General features: G+C 39.6%; 1 protein-coding gene across 1 annotated transcript; it reads right to left on the reverse strand.

Annotated features, from left to right (window-relative positions):
• Positions 1 to 1302: 1302 nt before the first annotated feature.
• cd302.S (CD302 molecule S homeolog) lies at positions 1303 to 17001 on the reverse strand. Its single transcript, NM_001096876.1, is given in 6 exon segments — positions 1303 to 1643; positions 2199 to 2225; positions 2779 to 2949; positions 11043 to 11165; positions 12246 to 12359; positions 16800 to 17001. Coding segments are annotated over 6 exon segments (717 nt in total). The 5' UTR covers positions 16882 to 17001; the 3' UTR covers positions 1303 to 1443.
• Between the last annotated feature and the right edge of the window lie 2046 nt (positions 17002 to 19047).

Here is a 19047-nt window from a genome sequence, read left to right on the forward strand (position 1 = left end):
ATAGAAGTTGCTGTAAAAACGTAATTACAGATATAAGAAAATTCACCAATAATAATTGTAATGAAAGACTCCATTACTCTGCTGATTCTTTTTTCTTGTCTGGCATCTTGCTGTTATGTTACATAGATACTTCTGTTGTGTTACTGTTTATTATTACACTGCTACTGGAAATGGGCATAAAGGACAGACTTGTTTAGTACTTGGAAACTGCTTAAAACTTCCAGTTGCAGAAACAACAGAGTTTGTACCCTTCCCTATATTGGTTCAGCTGCACTGTACCTTGTTTTAAGACAGAAAGCTTATAATTATTGGCAGACAAAATAATGGGAAGAAGTAGCAGGAATTCAGTTCTAGATTGAAAAAAATGACCTCATTCCGGAGCTGAGTGCCCTATACAAAGTGCCTTGGTGGAGCAATTATTGTGATCTTTTTTTTTTTTTTGTTCATCGTTCAGCTATTCTACAGTGTCCCTATTGGTGTAAGGGGACAGGAAGGTTTGCCAGTAAAGCAATGACTAGGCGGCAGGCCCAGTGCATGTATTTTTCTCAAAAGTATATTTACATTACTGTGGGTTTTTTCTTCTATTAAACAAAATATTGTGACGTCACTATGCACAGGTTAGAAGCATTTAACTATACTGAGTAGGCTTTTCTGTACAAGAACACCTTAAAAAAGTGTTTTTTTTTTTTTTTACAGGCTGCCTAACTGACCGTTTCTTAAACTGTCAATCCATTATGAACGCACACAAAAGGTGGCTCTGGGTGAATGATTATCATTAAAGCAGAACAGAGCCTTGATTTGGCTTCACACTTGGTAATCTTCCCTGTTAGCAGAGTTAGTTTTACTCGTGAGTGTGTGCTCTGTATAAACAATCTCCTCCCTTGGCTGACACCTAAGCAGGATTCTGTTATGCAGGGGATTTATTTGTGCATTAGTTATCTACTCAAGTACCAAGTTATAAAGATAAGGCTGATTAAATTTCCCTGTTTAATTTAAGAATTACTTTAGATCTTTAGATCTTTCTTGTTCTTGGCCTATTTTTGTTCAATGCACATTGTTGAACAAAGGCAACAACTATCCTGATGGTAGGGGAGAAAAGATAAGTCTGGGTGTTGTCTAACTGACTTGTACAAGCTCTGGATCACTAATGGACTGATTAGATTCCTCACTGAATGTAGGTACTGCTGTGTTTAAAACCTTATGCTAAGACTTTTTGGCTTCAGCCTCTGCATTGCTTCATACTGTTGTATCAGGACCCAACTGGGCTCATAATATTACTGACCTATGAATGGTCACTCTGTATATTTTTACACAAAGTTCACTGCTATATTTCCAGGATTGTCCAAGACAGTAAATCATTAATCTCAATTCCTTCAGGCTGTCCACACATTTCAGTGATTTGTATCCCCTGTGGGCCAGTCCCATTGTTTAAGCACCACTGTCCTAGGCAGCAGAGTCCTCCATTGCCACTGTGTCCACTAATACACGCTGATCTGAGTAAGGAAGAACCTCGCTGGCTAAGGTATAGTTCCTTGATAGAAATCCTGTAGAGCTTCTCCTATACAGTCCCAAGAGTACTGCCGATACACTTAGAACGACAAGAACTATAAAGATGATCAGGGTGATTGTTAAAGCCCTTAGATCTGCAAAAGAATATTGGGCATAGTTAGTGGAAAGGTCATGCTGACACCCACTTCCAATTCAATAGCTAAATGACTGGTAACTGAAAGGGACTGTTCACCTTTAAATTAACGGTATGAAACAAACTAGAAAAAACTTATAAATGAAGAGTTTCAAAGGAATGACAATATAATGTTCCATTGCTCTGAACTGGTAAAACATTATATTTTCATTGTTTTAAAAGACTTTCATGTTTTGGAGTTAGTGCTCCTTTAAAACAACAACTTTAAGTCCTTCAGGTCCAGTCCAGTAGCCCAAGTGATGCAAGAGTCTTCTCCAATGAGAAGCCACCTTGATCTGTTTGCATTTGGCTCTCTTCTTTAATTTCTAAGGCATATTTTGGCTTTGGAGATGTAAAGAGCCTCACTTGTAATTCCAGCCACTGATTTATTGCTAAGGCCAGTTTCTAGCAACCCAGTGCCATTAAAGTAAAAAGTTTAATAACCGAAAGAATTAAAAAAAAAAAAAAAAGACATGCAAACACATTCATAGAGATGTTGCTTCTACAACAAACTCACCTGGTAAGGTATTCTCATTTTGGGCATCTGAAATAAAAAGTGGTACAGATTTAAAAAAAAAAAAAAAAAAGGAAGGCCTGCAATTCTGTCTGGCCAATCGGATTGCAGCATTACGTAGGGCAAAACATGTGCTTTGGGGTTTTCAAAGGTACTTTGCTTTAAAGGAACAGTAACACCAAAAAATGAGTGTTTGAAAGTAATGAAAATATGTACTGTTGCCCTGCACTGGTAAAACTGGTGTTTGCTTCCAAAACACTACTATAGTTCATATAAATAAGCTGCTGTGTAGCAATGGTAGAAATTTTTAATGTACATTCATATTTTAAAAAGTTTTATAGTGTCAGTAACACTTTAAAACAATTTAATATTTTGATGTTACTGTTCTGCTGTTTAACCCAAAATCTCTTGCCTGCCAATCAGATTGTGCCATTCCATAGTATTGTAAACTAAAACATGTACATTACAAAGGTGAGGAGTTTTAAATCTGGGATACATTTATTTATTGAAGGTAACATTTTAAGATAAACATTCATGTAAGATATTTGATACAGCTAAATACTGTATGCATGGAAATACTTACTTGTTTTTTTACACAAAGTTCCCATTTCAGCCACATTTTCACAGTCGATGAGATCCCACAGCCCTGTGATTGTGCTCATTGTGGTGCAAGTGATTAGATTGTTAGGATTCTTCTCTTCTCTCCAGTTTGTGAACCTCACTTCAGACTGGTCGAGCCATTTCATAGAGTTGTCTGTGGCAGCAACAATGTTACTGGAATTCTATTATGCAGGCTAATTTTCCATATTTAGCAGAGATAAAATATTCTACTTAATAAAGTAAAGCGAGTCATTGAAACTCTGTGGGCCGTTGTTGCTACTTTACAAATAAATGACTGCCACTTTGTTAAAAATCCTAGCATTGGGTAACATTGCTGTTTTTTTCTTTTCTTTACTGTAAGGTCCTTATCGCTTTAGCAACTCCCAGTAGTTAAAAGAGAAGTAAAAGTTAAAATGAAGGGTACCGACCCTTAAAACACAAGTATGCAACTCCAAGCAATAATCCTTTTTAACTTTCCATATTGGCTCCCCACAGATACAGATCCCCTCCCAATGGACCTCACCACCCCACACAAAGCCTCGCTACTTAAACAGCCACCACCTCTACTCAAGACCCCAACATAGATCCCTCCTGTCATTACATTTAGGGTGTTATTTACTAAAACTCAAATTTTTCTAGTCTGTTTTTAAAAGGCAACTCGAATTTTTTGAGATTTATTATACCCTGAAGCTGCTAACAATTTGAATCCGAAAATACTCCAGCTAAAACCTGTCGATGGCAAATGGTCCCTTTGACCTTTGGAACATGTTTTATGCCTCCGTGGTTCTCAAAAGTTTCAGGCTGTTTGTGTTGGTTTTTGTTCGATAATCCAAATTATTTGAGTTATTCAGACGACAACTGTTAAAAGTTGAGTTTTGGGAGCGCTAATTCGAAAAAGTTGAATGATTTGAATTGACACACAATTTTGTGGCAATGTTTTTTTGCTGAGATTTATGAGAAAAAATATTTATAAATAAAGGGCATTTGGGTTTTTTTTATAATAAATTGAGAAATATTTGAGTTGTAGTAAAAACTGTAACTTCCTAAATATTTAGGAGACCTTATTGAACACTGAGCCTTCCCCACATATACACACATTCAAGAGAAAATCCTGAAACCCACCCTATCCTTTTGAAAATACTTGCAGCTATGATCAGGGGTCAGTTTGCAGCCTTTGTCCCCAATTTACCTAACTTATAATGGTGGATAATCCAGCTACGGTAATCTCACTTAAAGTTTATAACAAAACTTGCTTTTTAACAGGCCAAACCTTTTCGCTCTGCCAGGGAATGGTGAACTTCTCAAATACCTGAGCTCACTCAGGATGATTAGGAAGAGGCAACTGATACTATATATAATACACAAAAGCTATGAATATCTTGTAAATGATATCCTTATAAACGGTGAGTTCTGATGTCATCAGTTATAAACAGTGAGTTCTGATGTCATTTCTGTCACATGACTCACTGAAATTTGTGTATTATAATAAATAAAGTACCCCCAGTTGCAAAATATGAGGATATTAGAAGTTACCTCGGAGTTCCATGACCTGTATAAAAACTCTCTGCCTTCGGCCGAGTGTTTTTATACGGTCATGAAACTCCTCGGTAATTTATAATCTCCTTATATTTTACAAGAGGGGGTACTTTATTCACTATATAACTGCCTTATTTCCATCGAGGACAGATACAATACAATACAAAACTTTTCATCATTGTTACATTACGCCATTAAGGTTACACCAGATGGCTCGAGCTTTGAAAGACCACTGCCCTAGATGTGGAACTAGAACTGCTAACTTATTTCATATGGTGTTTTCCTCACATCTCCAGGTTTTTGGCAGCAGTGATTAATTACCTCATGTCCCTACAGGCAACACTTACACCTGAGTTTGGCTACTTCCTGTTGGTAGAAAAAACACATTGTCCAATAAAAACACATCATGCCCCCGTATAGCCTGCACTTCCTCTCCAATACCTCAGTGTTTTTTCTTATTGCGGGTAGATTGTCACATTTGTTATTTTAAACGACTGTGGTAGTTTTGTCCCTCCTGTGCCATGCCGGGTAGGGTTGGTAGGGTTTGCATTTTGCATCCCTCCCCTGGAGCTTGTGTGTTATGGGGCTGGCAGTGCTTGTTCTTCCAGCCACAACGCTCCCCACCCACTTCCCCTTAATTGTCACTTTTTTCGAACCTGTCCAATTCTTCGGGCTGAAGGGAGTATGTCACACGTACTCATGGGCCCAGTTGGAAACTTCCGGGTTTGAGTCGTTCCAGATAACACGGCAGACTGCTTCTCACGCTGCTCCCTGAGATGGTTCCTATCCAGTGGTCCCCTTGCCTAGTCCCTGCCTCTGCTGGAACTACTCTGTGCTCACTGTTTATTTAGTCATTATATTAAGCTCATATACTTATATTTCAGCTTTGTCTGACCCTGCACTTATTAAGAGCAAGGAAAAGCCTAAAGTTAAAGAAGCCCTGGTTAAAGATGCCAAGAAGGAGAAAGAGTCTAAGAAACTACAGAAAATGTTCGTGCTGCATATGATGCCATTACTCTGATAAGCTATGCCTTTCATGTAGAGAAAAACTTCAGTTGCCTGGACCATCTAACCCTATGTCAGATTTTATGCCTTGGTTTATGTCACAGACCCTGGAATCTGTAAAATCCTCTATGATTCCTAATACGGTAGATAAATTAATTTGTGTTATTGGTGAAAATATTTCCTCAGAAGAATCAGCAGATGAGGGTACACCTTTGCTAGGAATTCTGAATCTGAGGAAGGAGAATTCTGAAAATGAGGATTTTTTTTTTCTCTGGAAAATGTAGGGCCATTACTTAAAGAATTAAGAGATACTATGGGGGAATAAATAACTGATCCCCCTAAAAGAAAAGCAAACTTTTTTTTCTAGTATCTCTAAAAAGAAAACTTTCTATTCCAAAAAGGATTTTGGCTCTTTTCCTAATGACTGTAAAGGTTCCTAGGTAGATTCCCCTGTTGCTCAAACTGTTAAATGCACTACCATTCCCCTTGAGGACAGTTTGGGGTTAAACTCCTATGGGTAGAAAGGCAGATATTGCCTTAAGGAAAGCCTATGTTTCTGCTTGTGCAGGATTTAAATCAGCTATTGCAGAGGCATCAGTAGCAAAGTCATTGAGGATCTGGTTAAGTCAATTACAGAAGGGAATTAAGAAAGTTGTTCCTAGAGAAATGCTTTTGAATGATTTCTCCATTCTTTTTATGGCATCTGATTTTCTAACTGAAGTGGCACTAGCCTCTATTCATATGTGTGCTAAAACTACAGCTTTTTTCCACCCTAGCACATAGAGCCCTCTCGCTCAAAGCATGGGTTGCTGATATACTTAAAAAATCATTTACTGAACATACCCTTTGATGGAGAGAAGCTATTTGGTCCAGAACTCAACTCATTGGTGAAAAATAAATCCAATGATAAGGTAAAATCATTGCCTCAGAATAGGTGTAATTCTAAAAAGTGTTTTTTTCGTTCATACAGAGCTTCATCCTCTAAAGCTGTGCAGGATTGGAGATATAACAAAGGCCACAGAGAAAAACCTTCTCAAAAAGTTAAACATATTCTATCAATATGAGATATCATATCAAAAGTGGATATACAATAGAATTCCTATTAAAACCACTTTAACATTTAATTGTCACAAAGAGGCCTCTTCAAACAGAGAGGGATTTTCCATTCCTGGATGTGCTCCATATCAGTAATGTCTGGGATATCCCTGTCCCCCATGCCCCATCAGAAGGACCCTCCCCACGCTTTAAAAGCCACTCCCACCACCACGGCATGTTTGTTATGAGCTTTAAGACAACCATTGTAGAAGAGATGGGAACATACTGATATGGAGTAAGTCCAGGAAAGGAAAATCACAGTAAGTATGATACAATTTTCCCTGAACGTACTCCATATCAGTTCTCTCCGGGACATAGCAAGCTCAATGCCCAGTTGGAAGGGAACTAGGCTCTAACAGCCTCTTGCATAATATTGTACTAACTTACTGTTTTGTAGTACAGAAATTTGTCATACTATCTGCTCAAGGTGCAGAACCTAGTAATGTACAGGAGACATTTTATAGGATTAGCTGATCTCAACTCCAATTTAGAGGAGGAGAGCAATGAACAATGATACTCAGGGGAAGACAATACTGCTAGGACCTAGCTCTACACAAGGAAACTCACAACAAGAGTGACCCACCATATGGCCATCTCACATCCCTATAGTGAGAGGTGGATAGTGCCTGATTAGTCATGGGACCAACTTCCAGAACTTAATCATGAAGAAGCATACAGAGAAAAAATTGAAATGAACACCACCCAAGAGTGAAATGCATCACAATTGGAATATATCTGTTAGACCAGGGCTGTCCAACTGGTGGCCCGACCCGCGACCACACCTTCTGTGGCCCCCCACATGCTGTGTCTGTTTACCATATGTAAAATTTAAAAGGTATCACTACAGAGATTAACTGGCCCCTGCATTGTTTAAACCTCAAATTCAGTCTCTAATCCCCTGTATTGTTCACACTTGTGACACCTCTATTGTTTATATCCTAAAATCCTGTACTGTTCACACCTGAGACCCAGACTGAAACTGCCCACATTGTCATCTGTTCAACGTGATATAAGAGAACCAGCACTCCCATGTGTAAAATATTCTCATTTATGGACATGGACATTGATTCATATATATGAACACAAGTGACCAACTGCGGTTTATGGTGCTGGAAACAGTACCTCCGCTCAAAAGAGGGGGTGATCGGGAGCTAAGATTGAAGCTGCGGGAGGTGTGGTGGATCAATAGGTTGAACACACTTCACCCACATGGTCTTAATAAGGATTATGACTTGTACTTGTTTTTATAGCTAATTTGTTATATTTGTTATATTTATTACCATTACTGTATTCATGGGTTAAAATTGCTGCGATAATACTAAAGTTGTTTCCATTATATTTGATTTTCATTCAGGCTATGGGGTGGAAACCCTGCATTGTGTATGGAAAATACTTTGCATGTCACTTCCTTTCCTGGAATTTAAATACCATTATGAACACGGACTATGTCTTTTCACCATTGATACATATGGCTTGAGAAAGGGCCAAGATGGCTCGAAACGTTGCCAACTGATATGTGCACATATATGGTGATGTAAGGTTTTTATCTTTCAATACATTATTTTTGCATCAACAGTGAGTGCTGTCCATTTCTTTCGTCTCTATATACCATGGGAAGCTAACCGGAGTATCCCAAAGGACGAGCACCACAGTCAGATTCATTAAGCGTGAGTGCTGTTACTAACCTTGTAAATATCTATATATATATATATATATATATATATATATATATATATATATATATATATGGCTAGCAATACAGTACGATAGAAGACCCCCAAAGGCAACAGAATATTGCCTCACAAGGAAATACTGTAGGCAGAGAACCTAAACAGACCTGTCCAAGACCAGGCCAATATGTGTTTATGCTAGCTTCTTGACCACTCGCAGTACACTAGCCTGCCAGGGCCCCATAAAAAGTTACTATCATGCCGAAAGGTAACCTTACTCGAAAGTCAAAATGCCTGTGGGTAACCTATTTTCAGTAAAGCTTCCTTATACCAACACATCAATATCTAAACCAACAGTCCCTAATTTGGGCTGTATGACACATTAAGGCAACCATGTTTGAAAGGATAACTGCTTAGCACGAAACAAGCAGGGCAAATTATGCCTCATTACCACCTTGTTCTTTAGGCAAACACCAAGAACAGACTGCCCCTGCCACTACACTAATGGCCTGTGAACAGGAAGGTACATTCCCTGCCAACATAGGCACTGGGCAGAAACAAAGGAATTCATACAACCTAGGACCAAGGTCACACATGCTTTACCTAAGCAAAATGTTTGTCCCTTATCCTGACTAGTCTGATGGAAGCCAAAACTAGAGACACCATGAACATCAGGGCAAGAATTGACTGTTGCCCAAGCAATAACTTGGATAATTAACTGTGCCCTAGGCAGGAATATATTAATCCTACCTCCACAGACTATGACAACAGATCATAACCTAAAGCATGTCATGCCCACTACTGTGGTTATGACTCCCTTTTAAGGGGCACCTCCCTCACCAAGGGAAATATGTATAGAATGGCAACTGTTCCAAAACATGCAATTGAAAACCATAGGTAAAACAATTCCTTTAATATAATATTGAGGCAAAACATGTCAAAACAGCACCTGTCAAATGTCCCACATTACCGGGAAGTCCACAGTAGAAACATCACCCACTAGTTTTCAGCGCTTATAGACCCCTGACCCATGGCAACCATGAGAGTTTGCAGAAGGGAGCCAGTAAACGTCAACAAATGTGACATTAAAAGGGGGCATGTTTTAACAACAGATATGTTCATCATGGGGGCGTAGCTAAAAATGGGCGTAGTTTCTATCCCCAAACAAGGTGTCCCGCTTTTCATTTCTAAAATGTTGGCAGGTTTGTTATATTTTGGTATTGTTTTTTTAAACATTGAGGTATGCGAGAGGAAGTGTGGGATATAGTGTATGGAGGTGGGATGTCTTTTTATTTTACAATGTGTTTTTCCTAACTACACAGAGGAGCCAATCTCATGTGTAAATTCTGCCTTTGGGATTGAGGGGAAAGGGATTTACGAGTATAAATCCTGTCTTTCTCTACTTTACTTGCACCTGTGACCTGTCTCCTAGGAATCCTAGACAGTATAATTCCGCAAAGTAACTCCCGACTACGTTTTTGACTATAATTGTTCTATGCAAAAAAAAAAAACAATGGCCATGCACTGGATGGGCCCCTCCCTGCCTGCTGTCACTGCCTGGAAAAATTAGGCGAATAGGGTCATCCCTCTGTATAAGCTAACATATGAGGCTAGAGGTGCATATGATACATTTTACAAAGTTTGGGATCCTCGGCATGACTTGGAAGGCAACTAAAGGGCCCTAAACTACTTACCCCTTAAGTTGGAACTTCTTACTTACCCCATGTGATACTTCTTATGTGCCTACATTAACCAGTAATTCAATTCACTATACATGAACTGCTGCCAAAACTTAAAATTTGTGATGTCGTATTTGTCATCTCATTGCCTACAATGTACAGTATTTCAGACACCGTTGTATACTTTGATCTGGAAACAAACTTTCTATGTTTTATACCATTATTTTATATGATGTGTTGTTTTATTGTTTACTCAGTATACTTTCCAATGCTGCCTTGTTGGAACCAATTATATAAGTATAACTTGAGCCCACTGGGTATTGAAAACGTCTCAATAGTTATTACACTGCTTATGTGCCTGATCATAACGTGCAGAGGATACTTGGTTATAGGATCAAACCTGAAGTGGTGCTCTTTAAGAAAGTACCCCAGGCCAATGTGACTTTTATAGACAATCTCTGACCCATTCCACATGGTAAACAATTTCATTCACAGTGGAGTGGCCATCACAGGGCTTCCAACGGATATCATGCAGCCCCACACTTCTTTAGACGGCAAAGATCCCCAACATGCCTGGTTTCTTAGCCCTCTGGCTGACGTACTGCCAATTTACAAGAATGGAGACCCAAGATAAAAAATACATTTTACTATAGGTTATGCTAGGCTTTGTAAGCTTTCTAGCAGTGTTGTTGGGTTTGGGGTTTTCTAGTTTTGGGTTACTGCAATGTCCTTTTGTTAGAGAATAGCAATATGAATGTTATGGTATTAGGCAGGTTTCTCACTGGAGAACCCTCTTGCACCTTCAGGTAAGTTTGGGGTTGGAGACCTGGTTTAGAGAACTGGGGTGTAAAATGGGCAAGTTTATAGACTACAGGGATGACCACAATAACAAATAAGAAATTAGGTGTACACATAGCAGCCAGGGGTTCTCACTGAAGCTTTTCCCCTGTAGGATAGGGGAAAGGCCTTGTTGCTTTAATGTTATATCCTTGCTTTGTCCCTTCCTTATACTGTATATGGGTCTATGTTGGGAGCTGTAATATAATAACATCTGAGTAAGCAACACTGGTATTGAAGGCTTACATCCCAAATATGTCTACTAATGGCATTTTTGTGTGCTAACGTCTTCTGTGTTGGGTAACATATTGGACATTTTAGTTATTTTTTACAACTTTGGCATGTTTGATCAGTATTGCTCATTCGGAAATATTTTTTTTTGGGTTATCAAAACCTTTCTATCTATTGTCTCAGTACAAACTTACCATCACTGTCGTAGAACATGCCCAGTAAGATTTTATCAGGGCCCTTCCATTGAGCTTGAAACAACTTTAAAACAAATGTGTTTTCCTCTTCGGTAATGATACTTATAAGGTTGGCACCATAGGCTGGAAAGGAAATTTATGTTATTATCAGACTGGACTATTCTGAAACCACTTTAAGAACTTACTTTAAGAATCATACTTTGATTCATTGAATATTGAAAAATTTCTGCCATTTTTCCCAGGAACATCCCTATGACCAAAACAGTTTTTGTCCTAGACTTATATGGGAAAAAAATGGCAATAATGGGTTTATTGCACAACTGGCAGTCAGCATCTCTCAGCACCTTTCAACTGGGTGCATGTCTCATTGTGGTCAACAAACACAAGTTCAGTAAATCCAGCTCTCTCTGACAGCACTCCGTGACAATAGTTAGATTTCAAGCCCAAATTGATCTGAAGCTTGATAAAATGCAAAAGTGCACCTGAAATGTTACTATTCAGGGTCTGTGCACTACCCTTTTTTTCGGCCCCTTGGACAGCACTCCACAATGGAAATTGTCTAACGTCGGCTTCTGCAAGTTGCTCTGGCATGCACTGTTTGCATGCTACCTGTACTGCGAGTTACCAGCCTTGGCCGATTTAGCTTATGTTGGTCGTAGCTCATGACCAGTGCTTCTGCTAGCAGTGAATTTTGATATCAGGTTTTCAGGTGGACCCTAAGCGCCCCAGTCCAACACTAATAAAAATGTCACCAGTAGTGATTTAGTGCTTTTACGGCTTCTTCTTTTTCCTGAACAATGTTACAGTTCTTTTCCAGGATACTAGGGTAACGGTAGGCCAGGGTCATGATTGGAGATGAGGGGACACGTGAACATTGTGGAGGTAATATCTGGAGGGGGTAAATATTGGTGTGTCAGAGAGAACACCCGTCATCTATTGGTTACCTTTCAAAAATTTAGTACACAGCATAGTAGTTACAGACATTGTTGCTGTAACAGTTTTGCTCCTGTGTACCAGCACTCTGAAGTCCTTCACTCTTATGGGCAATCATCTACAAGATCATCTACAAACCCTACACTACATTTCCTCAATAGGAGTCCTCCTGGGTGTACATAGATCCCCCTTAATGTCATAAGTGAGAACATTTGCATTCTGAATTTGATGTCTTAAGAAAAGTTACTTTGCGATTTTGTTGATCTTTACCTTTGCAAAGTTCTTGAGCAGGTTCAATACTTAACAAGTTCTTTGGTGTAATGCGAAGGAAAGTGTAACAGCTGCTGTTAAACCCAACCCAGGCTGGAGATGGACATCCTTTTCCTAAGGGTAGATAGAAGGCCAAATCAATAAACACGCAGTAATGTTGTCAAAGCCTCCGGATCATTGTTTATGTGGTATTGCTGTCCTTTAATGTGTGACTCTCTATTATGCGGTGCAAAACAAAAACATTAATTTAGCTCTCTTTAAATCTAGGGAAATGCCAAATGTAGAATTTTATTATTGTATGGGTGATGGACATACCATAAAACCATACCATGTATGTAGCAAATAACAGGAACATGAAACTTCCTCTAAACTTCTCCATGGAGCCGGTGTGTTCACCCATAGTCCTCAAACTTGTGCTTACCCCAACACAACACATATTATCAGCTTTAGTGATGGAATAAGAACTATTGTAATAATTTGTTTAAGTACAACATACAACTGCCAACCTATGCTGTGCCTACGTGGCCTTCTGACAAACCCAGCAATTAGACAGATCAGATAAAGTCCCATATAGATTGCCTGAGTCTTTTCACTTTATCTATAGATAAGGTCCAACTCCGCATGGACACCCTAAGGAGATTCCCAGTGGAAGCTGATTCAGGACATAATGTAGATTCAACTGTGCATGTTCCTGCAAGATCCATGTAGGGAAACTAACAGAAGATGGTCAGAAGACAGGGTGAAATGGCAACTTCGAGCTCTGCTTTGCAGTTCTGCAGATTTATTACAGGATGGCACATGGGAACTTTTGAACAGGATATGTGCAGCAGGGTGGGAACTTGGAGGGGGGCAGTGGAGGGGGCTGAGGATAGGCTTGGGTTTAGTTTTCCTTTAAATTAAGTTAGTGAGCATAGAACAGTCATGTGATGTTTCCCAGTTCAGTTTCAAGCAACATTACAAGACGTACCCCTTCTTACTAACTTACTTTTCTGCCAACTGTAGTTAGTTGGCCAAACAGCAGCTGGTGCTGTCACAAGAGCACTTTTACTTTAATTTGTTGAGGGTTTACACTTTAACACTTTGTGAGTTCCTCAAAGCAATATTATTGTTTTGGCTGCAAACAATACAGTCACATTGTGAGCCGCTGACAATTTCACCTGATCTGGATTACAGCATTAATCATCGATCTTCAATGTTTGTTTGAGAAAGCACAAAATAGTTACATCTCAAAAATAATAAAACCTTGCAACTCACTGGAATGCACTGTGGGCTTAATCTAGAAGAAACTGCTTGTTTTTTCATATCTCAGTCTCTGCTTTGCTTGGCTTTAATTTTCGAGCCAGACTCTGGTAGTATCCTCTAGCGAGACCTAGCGAAGGAGCCTAGTATAGACATCATTTATTGACTGCAATGCAGATGGTATTTTGAATGGGACAGAGAAGAATTAAAAAGAAAAAAAAGGAATTAAAAAAAGAAGACGGCCATTAAATTGTGCACATTGGACCAATGTTCCCTGGTGATGAGTCAGTAGAATGCATCTTATAGTGAGTGTGCCCAGAAGCTCCGTGGCTGCCCCAGTTACAAGCGCACATTGCAAATATTTACATTGCACAACGGCTGAAACATGAGCTCGGCCACATGATACTGATGAACCCATTGCTAAATTATGCAAGACCTCAAAATGTTCCTTTTTATGCACATTGATTTAAAGTGGATATTGACCTTCTCTCGGCATTGTGTATTCTGGTACCAGCTGGAATGTTTTGGTCTCTAAACTGCATTTCAGTAAAGACACAGTGTCATGGTATATATCCGGTGTGTTCATTTATCTGGCTGGATTTAGAAATAAAATGGATATGTTAATGGATTACAATGGAATCTACACTGCTGAATGAATACAATATTTTCTATTTTTTTGCTTCTCGTGGATATTTTAGGCATCAGCTCTGTCCTAGAAGGATGATTAGTTTTCAATGCCAGGTTATTTCTGTTTTTGTAGCAAATGTTAGGGCATTAGATAGAATGCAGGATCTGTAGTTGACACACACTGGCTTGGAGATGGATTTTAGAATGTGCACATAAACAGATTGGAGAAGACTATAGATAGTGCTATATTAACTTACTTAAATGGGCCTTTATTGGTTTTTATTTAATTCAATACAATATTTAAAGCAATTGTTCAGTATAAAAATAAAACTGGTTAAATAGATGTGCAAAATAAAAAATGTTTCTAATATAGTTAGTTAGCCAAAAATGTAATGTATAAAGGCTGGAGAGTCTGGATGTCTAACATAACAGAACACTACTTCCTGCTACCAGGCAGTAACCAATCAGAGACTTGAGGGGGACCACATGGGTCATAACTGTTTGCTTTTGAATCTGAGCTGAATGCTGAGGATGAAAACTCACTGAACAGTTATGTCCCATGTGTCCCCCCTTCAAGTCGCTGACTAACTCAGAGTTAGAGAGCTGAACAGCAGGAAGTTGTGTTTTGGCTATTATGTTATGACATCCACTCACTCCAGCCTGTACAGATTACATTTTTGCCTAACTAACCATATAAAAAACATAGTATGTCCAAAACATTTTTTATTTTGGACATACTATTTATGTATCCAGTTTTTATTTTTACACTGAATTGTTCCTTTATGTTGGGCAGCCTTTACACCTAGCAGGGAAGCCACCAGGTGACTCTGACCTTACACAGTAACATTTCAGGGAAAGTCAACCATTTGTTTTCCCTTAATGCTCTGTTAATAGGATTGATTAATTTCTGTTAGGGCAAGAAGATACTAGTTTGTCAAAGTCAGACAGAGAATGGGTCTGCACAGTCAGATGCTACAAGTATGAAAATGAGGTAGGGGATGAACTGTGCAGCCTGACTCATAAGGGTATTCCTGAGTCACGCTCTCTGCTGACATCTTTCATTGCATAGTGGGGCTAGTGTAAGGCATAGTAAATTATTGCTTAAATATATTTTACAATGTAGTTTTAGCTGTTTGGGGCAGTATTTACTCAATAGCTGCTTTTTTCATGAGTGCAAATATTTGCATCTCTATTTACATCAAACATTTCTGTTGCTAAGTCAATCAACATCAAAATGGACATTTCTTTCACAGCAGTTAATATACTCGTTGGGTTTAAGGCAGTGATATTTGGTAGGAGTTACTACTACTCAAAATTAGAAGGTAATAAAGAAGCCTCTTGGAAATCATAACGCAAAATCCTGAAGGTAAAGTCAAAGAAGCTACAGAATGCCAATGTGGAATCTTTAAGTAGAGGACATTACTATTACCCTTCCAGTAATTAAACATAAAGTTTGCACAATAGGAATGTATACATGTATTATACATCATGTGTCTAAGCTACTGTAGGACTATTAGGTAAGTAGAAGGCAGAAGGTATATCTATTGTTAAATCTATGTAGCCAGAAAAAACACTAAAGAGTGTGGCTGCCCCTTGGAAAGGGCAGTTTGTGGGGGAATCATGTACACTGTATGGCCAAGAGTATGTGAACACCTGCCTATCCAACTTTTCATTCCAAAATAAAGGGTATAATTAGGAAGTATTGCTACTATAACAGCCTCTACTCTTCTGTGATGGTTTTCCTTTAGATGTGGAAAATATTGATGGTTGTAGGCCTAAAAACTTCAGAGAGCATTATTGTGCTGGAATAGAAAAAGGATCTTCCACAAACTGTTGCCACAAAGTAAGTCTCACAGAATTGTCATGAATTTCCTTGGATGATGCAGTGGCCCCTATCTCCAAAATTATAAGTTTTGCTTAAAATAGCAAATGCTAAGGATTAGAAGGGCTGTCCACAAACTTGTTTCCATGTAGTGTATGTGGCATAGGTATTTATTTATTCATTTATTATATGTCATAGAAAGGCTGGATTTGTGAGAAGGCCACAAACCCGGAGCCTAGAATGGCAAAGATTTAGGGCTGATATGCCACCCACTTTCTGCAGTAATAGGGTGCTTCCCCGTGGACTGTACAAGGTTTAAAATCACCTGTCCTAGTGTGGCCCCATGTAGACCGAATAGTAGGGTGCTCTTATCGTCTTTCTTTTGTGTGAGTGTGCGCCTGTGTGTCCACACACGTTTGGCAGGAGAGAGGGGTGGTATACCAGGCATGCGGGTGTTATGCTGGTAATAGCAGCCCTGTGCTACACCAAGGATATGGCAACAGATCATGCTGCTAGTGCTGCTGTTCCCAATGTATTGGCCCCCAGCAACTAGCCAGTTAAATTGCTGATCAGCATAATTCCTTGTTAAATAAAGCACTTGATTCATTAAAAATAACTTGTGCCTAAATTATAATAAGGACTATGAGAATCTATGAGATCTCTGTCTGTCCCTAGCACATGCAAAATTCTCCAGAGGTTCCAAAGTGACCCAAGCTCATGTTTGTCTGCAGGGAGCAGCCCCGCCAACATGGTACATGTATCATGAGTTTATGATGTGCCCTAGTTTTGCACAAAAAGGGATTGGGTTAGAACCTATTTGTACCAGTAAGGTCACAAATAAGACAAATGTTCTTGGCTTTTCTTACCATTTTCTTGGGTGTCTGATCCAGGGAGCCCAGCAGTACAATGTGCAACGCTGCAGAGGGAGAGCAGTATTAGAGCCCTCATTGGCTTTTCTTCTCCGGGATGTTGTTATGTTTTCCAGGGGTGGTGCCCAAAAATAGACAGTGGAAATGTCTTGAGATTCCTGTGGTCTGGCAGGGAGAGATCTGTATTTCTTGTAATTTCCTGCAGCACTGACAGAACGGTTACTATGACCTGACCCAACAGCGGCCCACACTGCTTCCAAAATACTCTTGCTCAATCACAAAACACACTCGCATCCCACAATCAGAGCCAGTGGGCTGGGGTGTAAGGGGGAGTGAACCAAACTTAACTCCTTCTCTTTTTCATTTATAAACATTTTTTTTATTATTGTTTATTCTATCTGTTACTCAGGCCTGTTGCCCCCACCCACTTGTTAATGAAATTGTGGCCTTTAGGGAACACACAAGTAATGAGAAAACAACAAAAGAACAATGGGAACAATTCTGCTTTTTCTAAAGATGATTTAAACTAATAGGTAAGTTTTAAAAACATTGTTCTCAGAGAGGAATTGTTTTTCATCCATAAATACCTGGAATATTTTAGTCAATGTGCCATGTGTACCTGGGGCATTATACAGTTATTGTTTTCTCCTGTGTTTAAGGTTGTTTTGTGGCTGGTATTTAACTAGCCTAGCCAGTAAACACCAACTAGGGATTGTGCCAGTATTACAAATGTATTTGTCAGTAAATTTGCAATACCTTATAAATCCCAGACCCTCCTCTGCTCCACCCATTTCCTCAGTCCTTTCCACCAATTTCTGCCCCATGATGTCTCCACCCTGCCTCCAAGCACATGTAAAAATAACCTACCTTTTTCTATCTTATTAGACAACAGAACTAAGAATCCTGCAGAATCTTTATGCGCACACTCTGCGACTCAATTATGCCACAACTTTGGTGGCGGATAAATTATTCGCAAAACAGTTTTGCAAACTGCGAATTTAAGTTACTGTCAATGCTATTTTCGCACACAACTACCTCGCACATTGGGTGCGCTTGAGCAAACTCCCGTCTCATTTGCGGAAATTTATTCACACTGCGAATTCGCAAAAAACGGAAAGACGGGCAGAGCAGTGCAATATATTAGCGTTCAGAGTGAGACTATCATCTCTGCCACTTGTTATGCATAAGGTCTGTGAGATTTCTCTGCCCTTTTCCCCATCAAATAATGAAAGAGCTTCATTTTGCGGTTCTCATCACATCACTGGGCTACTGTGAGATCCACATACAGGCCAAACTCCTCTTTCCAGTGTTTCCAAACTTTTCACTACAAGGTTTAGTTCCCTGCTACCACCATGTTATGAAGGGAGACTTACATCATTCAGGTACATGCTCAGGATCCTGTAGCGCAGACTTTATTAGCTGATCCCAAGAGAAACCATTAGCTGCTGCACACACGGTCTGTAACTACCGACAAGTATATCCTGCTAGTTCTTGCATAAGTCAAAACAGTGAGACCTCTAGTGGCCAGTTGTAACCTATGTTGCTACAGGTCCCAAGTAGCAATAGCAGCCCAAAATACCTTTCCCTCCAGTTAGGTACTGGCTCCCTCGTGGCAGGCATCAACAACAGCCTGTGTCATAAACAGAAACCATCCTGGATCCTCTCTTTTTCTACCCTCCCCATGACACACCTTACCCTGGGGATTCACACAGATGGGTAGGCTCATCCAGAGCTGGAGCAGGCATCCACAGCGATGAATCCATTCCATGAAGCACATGCAGCTTGCTTGATCCTCCATTCGTAGCTCCCAGCACTGTATATAGCGCGAACACTCAGATATCTTCCTCTGCAGAACTACAGCTCCCAGCACTATCCATAGCGCAAGCACAAAAGTTGTCCAGCAAAACTCCAAACCAGCATGGTTGAGCTTTCCAGGCTTTTGGAGTACCCTGCATCAGCCCACAGGGCTATCAAACTCCTTTTAGCCCCCTACATTTTTGCATGTGTTCTGTCCACCTTCCTCCAATAAAAGTGAAATAAGGAATCCTCCAGCAGTAATAGCTGCGAGCACATGGCAATCTCCTTACACAGCAGCGACACCTTGTGGCTGCTTTTGGGACCAGCCATGCTTCACAATCAGGAAACCCTGTATTCACCATGAGGCTCCACATGAAAAGGGGAACTTACGCCTCATGGTCCCTACATATATATATATATATATATATATATATATATATATATATAT

Source organism: Xenopus laevis, chromosome 9_10S (genome assembly GCF_017654675.1).
Source record: "Xenopus laevis strain J_2021 chromosome 9_10S, Xenopus_laevis_v10.1, whole genome shotgun sequence".
NCBI lineage: Eukaryota > Metazoa > Chordata > Amphibia > Anura > Pipidae > Xenopus > Xenopus laevis.